We start from the raw sequence: 17,149 nt of genomic DNA, 5'->3' as shown, positions 1-17,149 counted from the left end.
AAAAAGAAAATATGATTAAAATATGGGAAATGTTACGGGAATAGGTAATCTAGTGACTAACAGAGAGTTTTTTTAGTATCACAATTATTTTCTCAAACCTTTGAAAACGTCGAAAATTAGAGCGAGACAGTTGCGGAATAATAGAGAAACTAACTTTAATTAAAGTTACACCTTGCTAAGCAGACTATCAAAATAATTATAAAGGTACATCATAGGAACATACCTGCGCCAGAACGCATAGATTCCTGTTTCTTTTTTAAGTGCTTGCGAAAAGTAGTCATCAATATCTCTTTTTTATTTTTTACTTCCTTCACTGGCCTTCCGGTAAGTTGAGCGAGACGAATCCATGCATCTGCTTGTTTCTTCTTATCTTTGTGATTTGCATCTTTCGGATTCCAGATGCAGGATTCCATCTGGTAATGCTCGAGGAAGGAAAGACACTCGTCATTTGACCAGCTACTCATTTTTTATTTTGTCCGTACAAGCGTGTACTCGCCGCGAGATCACAATGCCCACTGAACGTGGACCAACGTGTAAATGCGTCCCAAGCGCTTGCCGCAAACGCCCTTTGATCTGCGTCAAAAAACCGACACTCGACTGGATCGGAAGCAAGCGCCCACAAGCTCACGCAAGCCAAGCCAAACGCCTTCTTTACACGCTTGTGATTGTCGGGGCTTGCCAAGGNATCCAAAATTTGGTCTCCATAATAATTCATCACATTGTCCACTTCATGTTTAATTTGTAGACGAAAGTCTTTTATAATTCGGTCCGTTCACAAATTCACATAACAAAATTCACATATTTAATTTATTGCTTGATTGATTGCGCAGCGCTGCCCGTGGGCAGCACTGGCAGGGTCGCCATGTAATGTGTGACGTTCGGGAGACACAATAAAACAGTTAGATGTGCGCACTGTAGGTTTAATCGTCCGAATGAAGATTATCCTAAGCTTATATACTAGTGGTTTATGCCTAATATGGGGAAAGGATGCGTACACACTACATGCCTCTCGGTGGGTAAGGTGGCGAATGGTCTTGATGGAGAGCGCAAGTCGTGATGATCCTCAAGGCAAGTCCGAAGGCTTCTCCTGCACGTGGTTGCCGTCCTGCTATTGGTGGAAATAGACGTAACTAAAACCTTCGGGCGTTTTATCGCTGGGATGTTGAGGTCATGTCCTAGCGTGTCCATCATCTGAAAAACCAAGATGGTGAAAGTCAGAATGACCTCCTGCGTGTTTGTGCCGTGCGCGGGGACCCGTACGGGAGGATGAAAGAGTCCTGGAGGTTGAGAAAGCGGTGAGCCGGCGGTTGATGCACGCCGTAATCAACACACCTCTTTGGTCCGGATTTCTTCTCACACGGGCGGTTGAGGGCTAGCCACTCTCAATCAATCGGCTGCGACTTCCCGTCAGAGGGCAGTCTGGCAAGGATCCCTAGCCGCGGGATGGCAAACGGCGCGGCGCAGAACCCGGCGGCGAGCTGGTCACCTTAAGGCGGGTACAGACTGCTGCAACGCAACATGCAATGCAACACGAAACGAGCATTGCATCAGTGTAGACGCGGGGCGCGCACAACGTGCGCACGAACCGCGCATGTACCTACTCACATCTGTTTCCGAGATGCGCGCGAACGGATCGCTCAGTCTGCAAAAGAACACGCAAAGGAATGGATCGTGACGACCAATTGCGGGCTCTGATGATAGTCAGTGCTTCATTATTAATAGTGAATCATGTGATAAAACGCAGAAGACATCGACGTTGGTGGCGTACAGAGTTGTACGAGGGCTGCACTAAAAGTATCGGGAATGGAATATTTCCACTGTTCCAGTCATATTAAAATCTATTTAATTGCAAACTCCAGGGTTTTAAAAATCGTATACCATTTATTTATTTAAAAAAAGATTCTCGGTCGTATCACAAGGTCTTGTCAAACTTGTTTTGTCGTTGAGAAAATGGAATTGACTCGAGAAAATTCAAGAGCGATGATTTATTATGACTTTTGAAGTGGTTTAACACAAAAACAGTGTGTTGACCGGATGATTTCTGCATTTGGTAATGAAGCCCCATCCAAAACCACAATTTATCGCTGGTTTATTGAATTTCAACGTGGACGTGTCAAGCTCAGTGATGATCCCCGTCAAGGTCGTCCAAAAACTGCAGTCACCTAAGAAAACGTTGATGCTGTGCGTAAGCTGATTGAAGAAGATCGACATGTGATATACCGCGAAATTCAGGCAACTTTAGACATTGGCATGAGTCAAATACAAATAATCTTGCATGAACAATTAGGTGTAAAAAAGTTGTTTTCCCGATGGATACCGCATTCGCTCTGTGAAGATCAAAAAGCGGCTCGCGTTACTTGGTGCGTCAGACCTCTCGGGAGATTACATGCAGGATCCTCAAATGCTGTATACAACATCGTATCAGGTGACGAATCATGGATATACGCGTACGAACCCGAAACAAAAAACCAGTCACGAGTTTGGGTGTTCGAAAATGAATTAAAGCCAACAAAAATTTTTCGTTCACGGAGTGTTGCAAAAAAAATGGTGGCCACGTTTGTCTCCAAAACCGGCCATGTTGCGACTATTCCTCTTGAAGAACAAAGAACGGTTAATGCAGATTAGTATGCTAGCATTTGTTTGCCACAGGTCGTTTCTGAACTCCGTAAAGAGAACTGCAAGCGCCGCATCATCCTCCATCACGACAATGCGAGTTCTCACACCGCGCACTGAACAAAAGAGTTTTTAGAGCAAGAAAACATAGAATTATTAGTCCATCCGTCGTACAGCCCCGACCTAAGCCCTAATGATTTCTATACTTTCCCTAAAATTAAGAATAAATTGCGTGGTCAGAGATTTTCATCACCTGAAGAAGCTGTGGAAGCCTACAAAACGGCCATTTTGGAGACCCAAACTTCCGAATGCAATGGTTGCTTCAATGATTGGTTTCGTGTATGGAAAAATGTGTCAAAGTTCGCGGAGAATACTTTAAAAAGCAATAAATACATTTTTAAATAGTAATGTTGTTTCACTTCCTTGATTCCCGAAATTTTCAGTGCCGCCCTCGTATAGTCAGAGAGCTGGTGCAAAACTAATGGCCGATATGAGATTAACTGGACAATTTCAAAATTTCTTAACCCTTTCAGGCCGGATTTCAGATTTTTTTAAATTAACATTTTTGACTACATAACATGTTTTATTATTGTATAAGGTACTCCAAAAAAATAAATTTAAAAATCTCCCTCGCCCCCCTCTTCGTGGGTGGACCCAGCACGATCATGACGCTCAGGCTTAAATTAATTTACTGCACGAAAGTGACGGTGTCAGGTTTTGAAGTTAAAAACCTAAAAAACAATAAAATATTTAGAAACATATATTTTTAATACTCTTAAAAGGAGAAGGAACTTTGAGTAATATATCTGATTTAAATTGCAAATCATTTTAAAATAGGTAAAACGATAGGTACTAGCAGATTTTTATTACATCTCTTGATGAGGAAAAAAATCTTCTCCTGATGTAAAATTGGATGCTACTAAGACGGGTTTGTTATCCATTATCCATACATTTTACAATAACAATGTCATTACTAATGAATATTTGGGATTCTTGCTTGATGTCCTTATTTTTCGTCCTAGGAATTCAGTTTTCAAAATTGTGCCAGTCTCATGAAGCCCCATTTCATTAAATTTCTCAAATAAAAGTATGGATGAGAAAAACCTGTCAAAAGATACAGAGCTAACTGCTTGCAATCTACTTGAGAGAGATGAAGAATTGCAGAAGTTCAAAAACCTAGAGATCTTCAAAGTTTATTGTTGCGTCCTGATAAACTTCGAAGTCAATCATCAAACCATCATGGTTAGTAGCGACGAAAGCTCTACGTGTGAATGTGGCTTTGTTTTTTTATTGTTAAAAACCATGTGAATATGTCCCAGACAATGAAATCCATTTGCTCGTCTACGGAATAAAAAAAATGTTGGCTTTCTACTTTGTCTCAAGCTTTCAGACTTGAGTAAGCACTGCATGCCCTTCTTTCCGAAACTCAATTCTGGTTTTCCTACTGCAGGAGCTTCATCACTGTTTACAGCATGGAAAGCCACACTAAGACTCAAAAAAGATATCTGAAAATTTTATCAGCAACTAAAGCTAATCTCATTCTATTCGTCGCCAATACAGGTGAATACGTGGGGACGGAATACATCTCATGAAGAAATTAATTCAAACTACTTTTTGAACTTTTTTGGCTGGGGTATTCAATACTTTTCCTGTTTTGCGGATAATTTTTAGTACAAACAGCTGCATGTTCAAAAAAGATATCGTCAAAAGCCTTCACTGTAGGTCAAAGGAGACTACTACTGCTGACAATCGTTCTGGATAGTAATAATCCCTCTGGTTCAATGGCATCTGTATCAAGACCCTTTGGCCAGTTGCATGGCTTTCCGAAGACTTTTAGAGAGCTATTGGCACAGTAACTGACAATGGACCTGGTCTTGGAGGTGATTGAGGCTCATCAGTAGGCATCAATGGCAAACCAAGACTTCTAAATTGCCTTCATCATGTTCCATCTCTTCAATTTCGGAATAATTGATATGCCCAATAAGCTGAAGCAACAATCCACCCGTTAATTTTGTTTCAAAAAGCCGAAATTTAATTGAAAGCATTAAAATAGAATAGTTCACCGCCATACAAAGTATGTCACCGAATGTTGGGTTTGAGTCGGATCATCACTATCGTGCAAACAAAATTTTGAGAGGTAATGTTTCCCACTGCAAAATAAATAATGCCAAAAATATTATTTATCGAATTACATTACTAATTAAACAAAATATTAAAAGCAAAATTCTAGTAAAATAGTTGAATTAATCACGAAATAATTAGCACTAACGCTGACCACTCCGCTCAACAAAAGAGGTCGACATCTTTACTTCGATGTCAAAGAACACTGACTGCCTTCTCTCTCGCACCTATGCGTTTAATTCATAAACAGACTGTTGCACGATCGTTGGGTAGCGTCTTGGGCCCGAAAAGTTGGTTAGAAAAGGCGCGGGAATTTTTTGAAATAACGTGCACGATCGTGTTAGGTCGTCCTGAAAGGGTTAAGGATGAGTCCAACGACATTTGAAGATCTACTCAGATTAGTCGTACCAAGAATTTTTCGGAATCGCACACAGTTAAGGGCTCCAATTTCAATCCAAGACAGACTGGCAATAACACTTCGTTTTTTAGCTAGTGGTGACTCTTACACAAGTTTACAGTATACCTTCAGAGTATCAAAACAAGCCATAAGTGGCATTATTACAGAAGTATGCTCCGCCATAATTGAGGAATTAAAAGATTATATCAAGGTAAGTTTTATTCTTAATAAGTCAATTAAAGAACAGTATTATCACATCAAATCATTAAAGTCGTCATAGGATTGGTTAGATTCTAGTGACGTTACAGACGATGGCTGTTGGTTCATATATTCTTCGTTCCTTGCCCTGGTATAGCCATAGCGTCCGGCTTGATTTGTATCTGGAGTTTGCGCGGAAGGCGAGGGACGATTAAATCCGGAAGTTCCAGGACGATTAACATATCCGGTCAGATCCACATAATCTTGTCCTTTCTTCTGTGATGCATAATAGGATTCTTGGTATGAACTGGGGTAGTTATCCTGCTGTCGATATGATGATTCATAATAACCTCTGTCAGCCTTCATCAAAATTTCAAAAATTCCATGTTCGACCGAATTCCTGGTTTGAAGGGAATAAGTATTCATTTTAGCTGATATATAGGAAGCGAAAGTTGTAGTTAAATCTGGAGCGCCTGAATTTCCCAACTTATTGGCAGTAGTTTGTAATATGCCCACTACATCGGCCAGTACACTGCTGCTTTCATCTTTTTTTGCTTGTTTAGCTCGCGTAGGTTCATACCGTGTACGTGGAGTAGCAAATTCGTTCTGCAGATTTTCTTCATTAATCGGTTGTTGAACCGCCTCCTGAAAAACATAAAAATATTTTATAACTGTAGGTCCCATCTATTTAAAAGTGCCGTCACCGAAATAGTGTTGAATTTGGACATAAACTATTTTTAGCTGGGCGTTTCAAACCGGTGTTGGGTAACTTTTTTCCTATTTCTTCACACACTTGGATGAAGTATTTATCAAAATGTGGATCGAAATCTTCTTCAACTACTTCACAGTTTTCAATTAACATATTGTCAAAATATGAACAATCTAAGTCATTTTCATTATCATGAAATGATGAAAAAAATACACTGACACACTGGTTATTGCTCATTTATTAGAGAAGTTGGAAGTTCACCACAAATTATTTTTTTCTAGAGAACAGTTAGTTGTGATGTTATACTTCTCAAAAATACCAAATAAAAATAATTTGATTGTCGGTGTTGATATCAAACAATACTTCTACATGAAGTACGCACTTGTAGTGCCTTTACCTTTTGAGCATAATCCACTTAATTTTAATTTTAAATCCTCCTTAGAATCTTTATTTGTAATTTGCTTTTCAAAGTCTTGCAAATCATTGAGATTTTTTATTTTTTAAACCCTAATGAATCAACTGTGTTAAAAATAGCAAAGCTGGTGGAAAATGTACTTTTTTCGCCGCACGGCTCTGACCCTGGTTCCTCGACCTACCAGAGAAAGTTCTTATAACCTGTTGCTATTTTGTTTGCGTTTAAATTATAAAATAAAATTCAACTAAGTCGTCTTATCATCATGTTCTTTATAGTGTGATGGTGTTGGTTACAACTAGCATGACGGTATAGTAGAGCATGTCCCGAACATGTTCATGTAATAAATGTACATTACTTTTGCAAGCAATGCTTCTTCGGTAGTGCGACATAAGTTAATTGACTGATATGTCAATGAGCGTTTGTTTAACTTTCTACCAAGATGTACACTTGTTAATTTTATTAATGTTACCTATAAAGGTCACTACACGTTGTACATTGTGCACGTTAATATTACAGCTTCAGAAATTGAGAGGATAAGTTACGAGAATAAATCAGCCCAGAACTTCACTCGATCAAGTTTTGACTGATCAACAAACATCACTTTCATTTTGACAGATCAACAGGCAGAAGTACGGAAGGCGGGAGGGGTGGAAACTGTCAAATTAGATATGTGAACGTAATGTTTGGACATAGACTATTTTTAGCTCGGCATTTCAAACCGATGCTGTTGTGTAACTTTTCTATTTCTTCACACACTTGCCAAAATATGGAATCTTGTTCACCATTAGTTGTTTCTTAAACTTTTACATGTTTCAATTTAAAAATAAAATTGTCAATATCATGTGGTTTAAAATCCATCTACGCCCATTGTCAGCTTCAGAGTAAGCAAACTAAGTATAGGCAAATATTTGCATAATACTGCTGTAGTGGCTTACCCTGCCGATTCCAGTTCCACGAATCAGTTGATCACGTGGAACGTGGAGTTCCATCTTGTAGGCATGTCCTGTTTCAGCTCATTTTCATTTTTCTGATATTTCCGAAGCTTTTCGGTAGCTTGATGGCTTTTCTTAAAGAATCGGACAATGCCGGACCTTCTTTATAATGTCTCGCTTGCTTTTAGCTGGGCGTTTCAAACCGATGTATTTGTCAAAATATGGATCGAAATCTTCTTCCCCATTATTTGCTGCTTCAACTTTTTCACATGTTTCAATTAAAATATTATCAAAATATGGACAATCTAAGTCATTTTCATTATCATGAGATGATGAAAAAAATACACTGACACACTGGTTATTGCTCATTATCAGAGAAGTTAGAAGTTCAGCTCAAGAATATTTTTTCTATTTTTTCATCAAGAATACTTTTGTGAATTTTCTGAATGTATTTATACTAGTATGCATAAAACGGTAATACTAATGGAATGATTTACTTAAATTATTAGGTTTGATATGTTACGGGAATTAATTCAAATTCTTCTGCTGAGGGTTGAAGAACAGCGTTGATTGTTTGAACCATACCGTCAAAACATGGGGGCTGGGTCATTTATCTTGGATTCCTGCGATCCTTAGTGATCCTCTGTATAATAATAAAAAATACATCCCTCCTCTAAGACTGTAAATCCCAAAAAAATGTTCAATCACATCTTGATTCAATCGGTAAGTTAATAGCGCTTCCTGCTCCATAATTTACTTTTCTCGCTACGGTGGAAGTCCGCTGACATCATCGAGACGACTAAGAGACAGACTGTTTCCTCTTAAGTCTATAAATCCCAAACAAATTTTCAATCACATCTTGATTCGATCGATAAGTTACTTAACGCCAGTGCCTTCTGAAAATTCTTCCGCTGAGAGTTGAACAGCGTTATGTGTTTAAACCATACCGTCAAAGCATTGGGAACTGGTCATTTATCGCGGATTCCTACGGTCCTTAGTGATCTTTATAATCATAAAACAATCGCGTCATCCCTCCAAATCAGTAAATCCCAAAAAAATTTCAATCACATCTTGATTCAATCGATAAGTTATTAGCGATTTCTTGTCCAGAATTTACTTTTCTCGCTACGATGGGAGTCTGCTGACTTTATCGAGACGAATGAGAAGTCAGACTATTTCCTATTAAGTCTATAAATCCCAAACAAATTTTCAATCACATCTTGATTCGATCGATAAGTTATTTAACGCCAGTGCCTTCTGAAAATTCTTCTGCTGAGAGTTGAAGAACAGCGTTATGTATTTAAACCATACCGTCAAAGCATGGGGAACTAGTCATTTATCGCGCATTCCTACGATCCTTATTGATCCTCTTTATAATCATAAAATCGCTACATCCCTCCTAATCTGTGAATCCCAAAAAAAATTTCAATCACATCTTGATTCAATCGATAAGTTATTAGCGATTTCTTGTCCAGAATTTACTTTTCTCGCTACGATGGGAGTCTGCTGACTTTATCGAGACGAATGAGAAGTCAGACTATTTCCTATTAAGTCTATAAATCCCAAACAAATTTTCAATCACATCTTGATTCAATCGATAAGTCCGTTTCAGCTCATTATGACAACCGGGTCATTAGCGCTTCCTGCTCCAGAATTTATTTTTCTCGCTGCGGTGGAAGTGGAAGTCTGCTAACATCATCGAGACGACTGAGAAGTCAGACTTAAGAGATCTCTTAAGTCAAATTCTGTTCTGCATTATGTGTTTAAACCATACAGTCAAAGCATGGGGAACTGGTCATTTATCGCGCATTCCTACGATCCTTATTGATCCTCTTTATAATCATAAAACAATCGCTACACATCCCTCCAAATCTGTTGTGCCGGACGGTATTGGGTTGCAACCCTGTGCGGACCCTAGAAACCGTACGCCGATACGGCGCGATGCGGGGTGCAGCGCGAGCGGGAGAGCGAGACGAAGGGGGCGGGGAGCGCAGAAATGAAAACTCGGGGTTGAGTCTGTGACCGGTTCCTCGGAGCAGTGGAGAGAGCTTGGTGTTGTTGCTTGTTGAGGAGAAAACGTGGAACTGTCGGTGCCCGGATGGCATCCCGATATTTATTCACTTTCATTAGAGTGAGAAAACCTCGTTACCTCTCGCTCTAATGAGACAGCAAATCTATTTCCCTCTCTTTCTAATTAAGACCCCCCCTGGGCGGCAATACCGTATAGAGAGCCTGTTTTTTATATCTATCCAGTGACCTAATTATTCATTTCGACCTTGACCTATTTCCTATCAGAATCTAATTAGCTCTTCCACTATTCTTTGGAACTATGTTTATTTAGCTTTAGGAAATCTATTTCTTATCATTAGATAGGTAAATGAAGGTACACAGGTACAGGGTTAATTACAAATTAAGAATCTTTACACCAAATAGGGCTCATTTGGCCACACTATTTTACATTTATTGCCTTTATGGCTAATTAAGACTATTACTAATTAAAAGTAAATTACTATTAAAATCTATACATAATTATCCTTTTAATGTACATATTATAAATACGATCTGTTATAGGTGAAATTACATGTTTAAGTAGTATACACAAAACAAAGGGCTATTTTCTAAAATAAACTATCATTTATACACTTCAAACATCATACATGTGCCTACTAATTAATAATTAGAGACCTGATACATTAATAACTGAGAACCAACTAAGAGAAAGTGGACTGTATTACGAAATTATCGAAATTTAAACTATAAAACGAAACAACTATTTACAAAGATTTTTCAATACGATTATGTTTTCTATTCTGAGGCCGTCCGTCGTGCACATCAGTGAATCCCAAAAAAATTTTCAATCACATCTTGATTCGATCGATAAGTTATTTAACGCCAGTGCCTTCTGAAAATTCTTCTGCTGAGAGTTGAAGAACAGCGTTATGTGTTTAAACCATACCGTCAAAGCACGGGGAACTGGTCATTTATCGCGGATTCCTACGATCCTTATTGATCCTCTTTGTAATCATAAAACAAACGCTACATCCCTCCAAATCTGTGAATCCCAAAAAAAATTTCAATCACATCTTGATTCAATCGATAAGTTATTAGCGATTTCTTGTTCAGAATGTACTTTTCTCGCTACGATGGCAGTCTGCTGACTTTATCGAGACGAATAAGAAGTCAGACTGTTTCCTATTAAGTCTATAAATCCCAAACAAATTTTCAATCACATCTTGATTCGATCGATAAGTTATTTAACGCCAGTGCCTTCTGAAAATTCTTCTGCTGAGAGTTGAAGAACAGCGTTATGTGTTTAAACCATACCGTCAAAGCATGGGTCATTTATCGCGCATTCCTACGATCCTTATTGATCCTCTTTATAATCATAAAACAATTGCTACATCCCTCCAAATCTGTGAATCCCAAAAAAATTTTCAATCACATCTTGATTCAATCGATAAGTTATTAGCGATTTCTTGCCCAGAATTTACTTTTCTCGCTACGATGGGAGTCTGCTGACTTTATAGAGACGAATGAGAAGTCAGACTATTTCCTATTAAGTCTATAAATCCCAAACAAATTTTCAATCACATCTTGATTCAATCGATAAGTCCGTTTCAGCTCATAATGACAACCGGGTCATTAGCGCTTTTTGCTCCAGAATTTATTTTTCTCTTAAGAGGCGATCTCTTAAGTCAAATTCAAATTATTAGAAATTTAACCACAGTGCCTTTCATAACATTCTAGCTTCTGCATATAGATTAATTCTTCTAAATCTCCATTTAAAAATGCGGTTTTCACATCTTAATTTGTCACATTTAGTTTTAACTGAACTGCAAGATCAAATAATGAGAGTTGTATGAATAACGTACAACAGGTGAAAATGTCTCAGTATAATCGATAGTTCGATACCTTGCTTTTGGGAGTATCCTTTAGTCACAAGCCTCGAACGATACCTCACCTTATTGTCACTATCGAGTTTTTTCTTCAACACCCACTTGCACTGAACTGAAACATACGTGTTCATCATAATATGATCGTGCTTGACGAATTTAGTATGGGCGGTAATTTGAATTTGTTGGCGTGCTCGTATTACTCCCCCTCTCGTCCATTCTAAGCGACTGAAGAAGTAGCTTCTTCCATTTTCCTACTTTTCTCTTAATCTTTTTGGCTTTATCCTCGCTATGTTTCCTTTTTACCATCGCAAATGAATCAATATAGCAGTAATTCACGCCTGGTGTTTTTCAGAGCGTATATACGCGCATAACTTACCAACATTTCCAAGTATTTATATTTGTTTTGTATTGTGTAATGTAGTGTTATTGTCATTTTCCTGATTTTTGCGTTTAGTATTTGATATACACACAAGAGTTTGACCATGCGTTGGGTTTTCTTCATTATTATACGTATTACACTGAATCTACACAAATCATTGCGACGAAAACATTGTGACACCACCTCGGCCGGCGTGTCTAGAGGCGTTGGAACGACTGGGCCCTCAATTTTTTTTTCGCGCTTTCTTGTCTCCAATGGAGTAAATGCTGCCTTTCTTTTGTTTTGTTCTGATTCTATTGTTTTGTTTATCATCTAGATCGGGGATGGGGAAACTTTTTCCTTCGCTTGCCAAGTTGCCAATATTTACTATCGAATTTTTTCAATGCGTATGACATTTACTTGTACAAGTCATTCCGTGCATGTTGAGTGCGAGTGCACCAGATAGCGTCGCGTTGGTAGGTAATTCGGGCAAGTGAATTACTGGTACATGTTCCACGGTGTCCGATGAAATGCAGCAATGTTTCGAGACGCGGCATTTTCTGTCAGGCGGCTAGTGATCGCGTGATAAACGTACAAATCGTGCTCTACACCAGGGTTTCTCAAACTTCTGGCACCACGTACCCCTGTTAAAATTTCCAGGTGACAGCGTACCCCTAACTCATTAATTGCCTCCCCCCCCCCCCCCCGCAATAGTGAAACATGTTCACTACCCATGTCTCGGCATAATAATGCGAAAAGTCTTGAATTTAGCGGTCGCGCTTTTATGTAATTGATTATTTTGACGACCTCTGAAAGCGCTGTTTTTAAATCATCAGGTATTTTCTTGCTCGCCAATGCTTCTCTGTGCAACGCACAATGCACACTTTTGACTTCAGGAGCGAGATTTTTAATCCTGGATATTAGTCCAGATATCCTTCCTGTCATGGCCTTTGCACCGTCAGTGGATATGCCAACGCACTTTGTCCAATCAATGCCATGTTTTTCAATAAAATCATGAATAGTGTTAAAAATATCTTCTCCTTTCGTAGTAGACTCCAAGGTCTTACAAAATAAAAAATCTTCTTCACATTTATTTTTATACACATATCTAATAAACCCAAGTAAATTCGGTAATCCACTAATATCTGTTGATTCATCAACTTGAATCGCGTAATAATTATTTTGTAATCGTTGCGCGAGTTGATGTTCAACATCATGTGCCATTTCATGAATGCGACGTGCAACTGTATCATTTGAAAGTGGTATTTTATCCAACAATTTCGAAAATTTATCTCCCAATACACAACTGACCATATCTTTAGCTGCTGGTAAAATCAACTCTTCAGCAATATTGTATGGCTTGCCAGTCTTTGCAATTTTATATGCCACAAGGAAAGACGCACGTAAATATTCAGAGTTAGTAGCCAAAACGGTTTTCATAGTCTTTTTCGAAGAATCCAACTCTTTCTTTTTTCGAACAAAAAAATCTATAGGTTTGTCTACATACTGCGGATGTTTTGTTTCCAAATGTCTTCGCAGCAATGATGGCTTCATCACGCTATTTGCGAGAACTTCTGAACATATTACACACTGTGGCTCTGGGTACTGAGATTCTTCTTTGCACGTAAATCCAATTTTCAGATAATCTTCGTCATATTTCCTTTTTTTTGTCGATGATGTTGTGTTTTCTTGTTCTCTCGATGTCGCAGGATTTTCGTTTAAAACTGAACTTTCAGCAGAAGTAGACGCAGTTGGAGTAAATGTACTTTGTGCAGGTTGCGAACTGGATGTATTACTTGGACATTTTCTGCGTAATGACCCAGTTTTTAACCACTCATTCATTTTGAAAACTAGCTAACCGCGTGAATGTATTGAAAGTACTTTGTTTTTATTTTACTGTCAACGAAAAAAGCGCATATGCTCACACATTAAAGTAAAACAAATGAATCAAAAACGGAGTACAGTGTAAGTACTCGTAAACGGCGGGGGAGGGCGGCGTGGCGCGCGAGTCGCGCGAGAGCGAGCGAGCTACGAATTCAGTCAGTCGCGTGCGCGCCGCTATGCATGTCGGTCATGCGCGCCTTCCAGTTATAGAGCCGCCATTACGTAAATGTTGTCGCGTACCCCTTGCCCTCGAATGGCGTACCCCTAGGGGTACGCGTACCCCTGTTTGAGAAACCCTGCTCTACACCACCTGTATACCTGGATATAACATATTCGCATTTAAGGAACAAAGTTGCCATCAAAAATGAAATTAGTAATGATAGGTACACTCAAAACTCAAATATTTTTATAGTTATATTTTTTTGTTTTTTTTTTTTATTTAATTTGGGCTTAGACTCTTATACATTAATTGAAGGGTATCCTTTCCTATTGATGTACAATTGACCCCCATCGGCGCTCACTTTTTTTATTCTTATATGAGTGCAATCTATTGCACCTATTACCATAGGAAAGCCAGCTATGCTTCGGAATTTCCTCATACTCTCTTCTTGATCTATCAATGTTGCAGGCATTTTGATAAATCTTCGGGAAATTCTTGAGAGGCATTCTGCCACCTTTTTGCATGTCTTGCTGATAACTGGTTGTGATACACCATGCAAATCAGCTGTATCATCTTGAATCTATGAACAAAATCACAAGACAAGACTGTAATTTAAGTTTCTCGACTAAAATATCTATCAATATTAAAGTTTGAATAGCACTTACTTCGTGGCGAGCCCAGTTGCGTAAGGCGCAAACCACCTGCAGCTCAGGGCTTAAGGGGCAGCCTCGAGGATCGTGTGCCAAATCCTCTCGTAACAAATCCACCAATTTTTGCCCAAAACGTTTCGAAAAACGGTATTTACTTTTGAAGTCAGGTTCTTCTAGTAAAAACGGATTTGCTCGGCGACGGTTGCGGATGTATCGTATGGTTTGCCGAGACGGTTCAATAGAATCCATGTCCTCAAAATCCATCAGATCCATGTCATTTATATCCATTTTAGATCAAAATTGGAAACGAATTAACCCACAAATTAACCAATTCACAAAAGCGATTTGACATTTGACATAAGATAAAGACGTCAAAATCAAATGTTCACAAATTACTAAAATTTGGTCCAAGCTTAAACTAGGGGTCTTGCGGTTTTATCTTTAGTACCACACATAGTTCCAGAATTAGTGATAAAACTTGTTTTGTAATAAGAATTTTTCTAGTCCATAGTTAGGACCAGGTTTAAAACCAGTTTTAAACTTAGTCTACGTTTTGTAATAAGACGGTTAGACTTTATAGACTTTGTATTTGAGTTTTGATTTACAGATTTCTGAAAGAAACCAGCGAATTAAATCTGGTGCATTATGTAACACTAAATAAAATTAACGCTTAGTTGGATACAAAATTGGGCGAACGTTGCGATAGTCTTCTTTTATGCATGATACCAACTGGGTAACACTTCCACTTTGGGGTTTTCTCGTCGACAGCTGATTTAAAGTTGATCAGAGAATGCTGTCAGCAATCGGCTAATGGAATAGCCTCCAGCTCTCGAAAGTTAGAGATGCGGAACTCGATGTAATATTCTCCTCGCTTCGTAGGCTCGCTCTGGTGCGTATATCCTGAACCAGTTCGGCGTGATAAGTAGCTTTTTAAAATCCCCGCTCAGATAGGTTCAGACTCCTCATCTTGGAAACAATAAAATACTATCTTAACAAAGCATACAGATAAGCAATGAACGACAGTTATGTTCCCTCCTCTCCACATAATATTACTAATTGAGCATCTTGAATAAATTCGTCAGTAAGAATGAACTTATTAGATCCTTTTTTTAAGAGGTTCTGTTTTATTCATGTGAAGAATAACACAGGATGTCGTCATTTAAAATTTCAAGATTCTTCTTACTGACTGCTCGGTTTAATTTTGAGTGCCACGCCTCTAGTCTAGACTCTAGAGTATTGGTAGTAACGGTCACAGGTAAGTAATTCATGTGTCTTGGAATAGTGGTACGGCTGTTAATGACCTGTTTTTGGCCGAAGTTTCGACCGGGTTGCCGGATTGCTGTGTCCCGCTTCCGTGTCCGGTATTTTAGTTCACGCCAATACTGAAAAATTTAGATACATCTTAGACGCTGTTGTGTAAGTATGTTGATCAGTTTACTGGTTAATGTCAGTAAAAAAACAGGCCTAACCGTTTTCCAGGCTTGGGCCTCTTTAAACGTGTTTAGTGTCCGCGCCGTGTTGCGCCAGAACTCATCGACACCACAATCGACGCACTGACTGGCCAAGGCACCCCCCATCACACGAACACGCGTTATTTCAATGTTAGCCTCCAAGAGACTTAGCAGAGTCTCCACTTGGGCATGTGATACTATTCTTGCCGTTGGCACTGAAACAGAAATTTATTTTTTGATAGTTGCCATTAGATTACAGGAATATTATAGTGGAGCTTGGGTTGTTTTTTAATTAATTTGTAATCTTTTTCACATTTGACAGTTAATTAACACTTGTCATTCACATAACATTTTATGAAGAATTGGTCTGGGAAATAAAATGTTAAAAAAATTGCTCTACGAATAATTTGGCTTACGGAACTTATGGTGTTCGTCGTAAGCATTGCCGGTGTTATGGTGGCGAAGGCATTGTGAATAAGAATGCGCATTTCATCTTCATTGGCGGATTCCACTGCGTTGACTTCATTCTTGACATGACCTCTCAAGAAAAAATCAAGTAGAGTGATGTCAGGTGAATGCGCAGGCCACGGTACTGGGACACCACGTCTGATCCAAGTGCCCAATCGCTGATTTAAGTATTACCGGCATCCAATTGAGTAATGGGCGGGAGCCCCGTCGTGCTGGAACATGCCCTCTGTATGTGGCCAACAGTAGCTCCTCTAGCATTTCCTTTAAATTGAGTTGCAGAAAATTTTATCAGTTAGTGGCCATATAAGCTCGTGGCAAAAAGAATGGCCCCAAAACGCGATCGTCAATCATTCCCGCCCAAACTTTCGCTACACCGGTAGCGATTAAACGTTCAGCACCGGCTGAAAGCTGGAGTCTTTCGATGCCCGCGGGAAAAATGTGCATTGTGGCAATTAAATAGCCCTGATCTTGTGAAGGACGCTTCGTCCGTCCAAAAAATTTTGTTTTTAAAGTCGCTATCGAATGCCGTCTTTTCTGTGTACCACTCGGAAAATTGTACATTGTAGTAAAATGCCTGGATAAGATAGAGAAAAGACCCCGAAATGGTGCAAGCCGCCCTAAGCAAGCATCAGCATTCAGCATTGCGAACGAGGAGTTCCATCTAGTAGGTACTTTCTGGATCAATCTTAGGTACGCTACCGGTCTGCTCTTGGTATTTTTAAGCTTTTCCCAGGCGACGTTGCTCTCCTTGAAATTTCGGACGATCATTTTTACCTTGCTTAAAATGTCGGTAAAATCTTTGTCTTTGTTAACTACTTCGATAGCTTATCCGAATATGAGTTCCCCAGTGTCGTCCAGGCACAACACAATCAACAAAACACAGAAACAATCGAACAG

General features: G+C 39.1%; 2 protein-coding genes across 3 annotated transcripts; both read right to left on the bottom strand.

The window, feature by feature from the left end:
- Positions 1-1,063: 1,063 nt before the first annotated feature.
- LOC114356254 (zinc finger BED domain-containing protein 5-like) lies at positions 1,064-13,827 on the bottom strand. The gene is made up of 3 exons (XM_028309339.1): positions 12,349-13,827; positions 1,606-1,642; positions 1,064-1,108 (listed from the first exon to the last, which is right to left on the bottom strand). The coding sequence occupies exons 1-3, from the start codon at positions 13,479-13,481 to the stop codon at positions 1,064-1,066; spliced, it is 1,215 nt and encodes a 404-aa protein (XP_028165140.1). The 5' UTR covers positions 13,482-13,827.
- Positions 13,828-13,960: 133 nt separating this feature from the next.
- Positions 13,961-17,149, bottom strand: LOC114356259 (putative nuclease HARBI1). 2 transcript variants are annotated; one of them, XM_028309346.1, is made up of 3 exons: positions 15,803-17,149; positions 14,349-15,715; positions 13,961-14,263 (listed from the first exon to the last, which is right to left on the bottom strand). In XM_028309346.1, exons 2-3 carry the CDS (start codon positions 14,619-14,621, stop codon positions 13,982-13,984), a joined length of 555 nt encoding a protein of 184 aa, XP_028165147.1. In that variant the 5' UTR covers positions 14,622-15,715; positions 15,803-17,149; the 3' UTR covers positions 13,961-13,981. The 2 variants fall into 2 exon arrangements, with proteins under 2 accessions (XP_028165147.1, XP_028165146.1); XM_028309345.1 differs by having other exon boundaries at positions 14,349-17,149.

Source organism: Ostrinia furnacalis, unplaced genomic scaffold (assembly GCF_004193835.3).
Source record: "Ostrinia furnacalis isolate ACB-3 unplaced genomic scaffold, ASM419383v2 OfSCF2703, whole genome shotgun sequence".
Lineage (NCBI taxonomy): Eukaryota > Metazoa > Arthropoda > Insecta > Lepidoptera > Crambidae > Ostrinia > Ostrinia furnacalis.
Note: the sequence above shows the minus strand (reverse complement) of the source record. Positions and strands in the feature narration are given on the sequence as shown.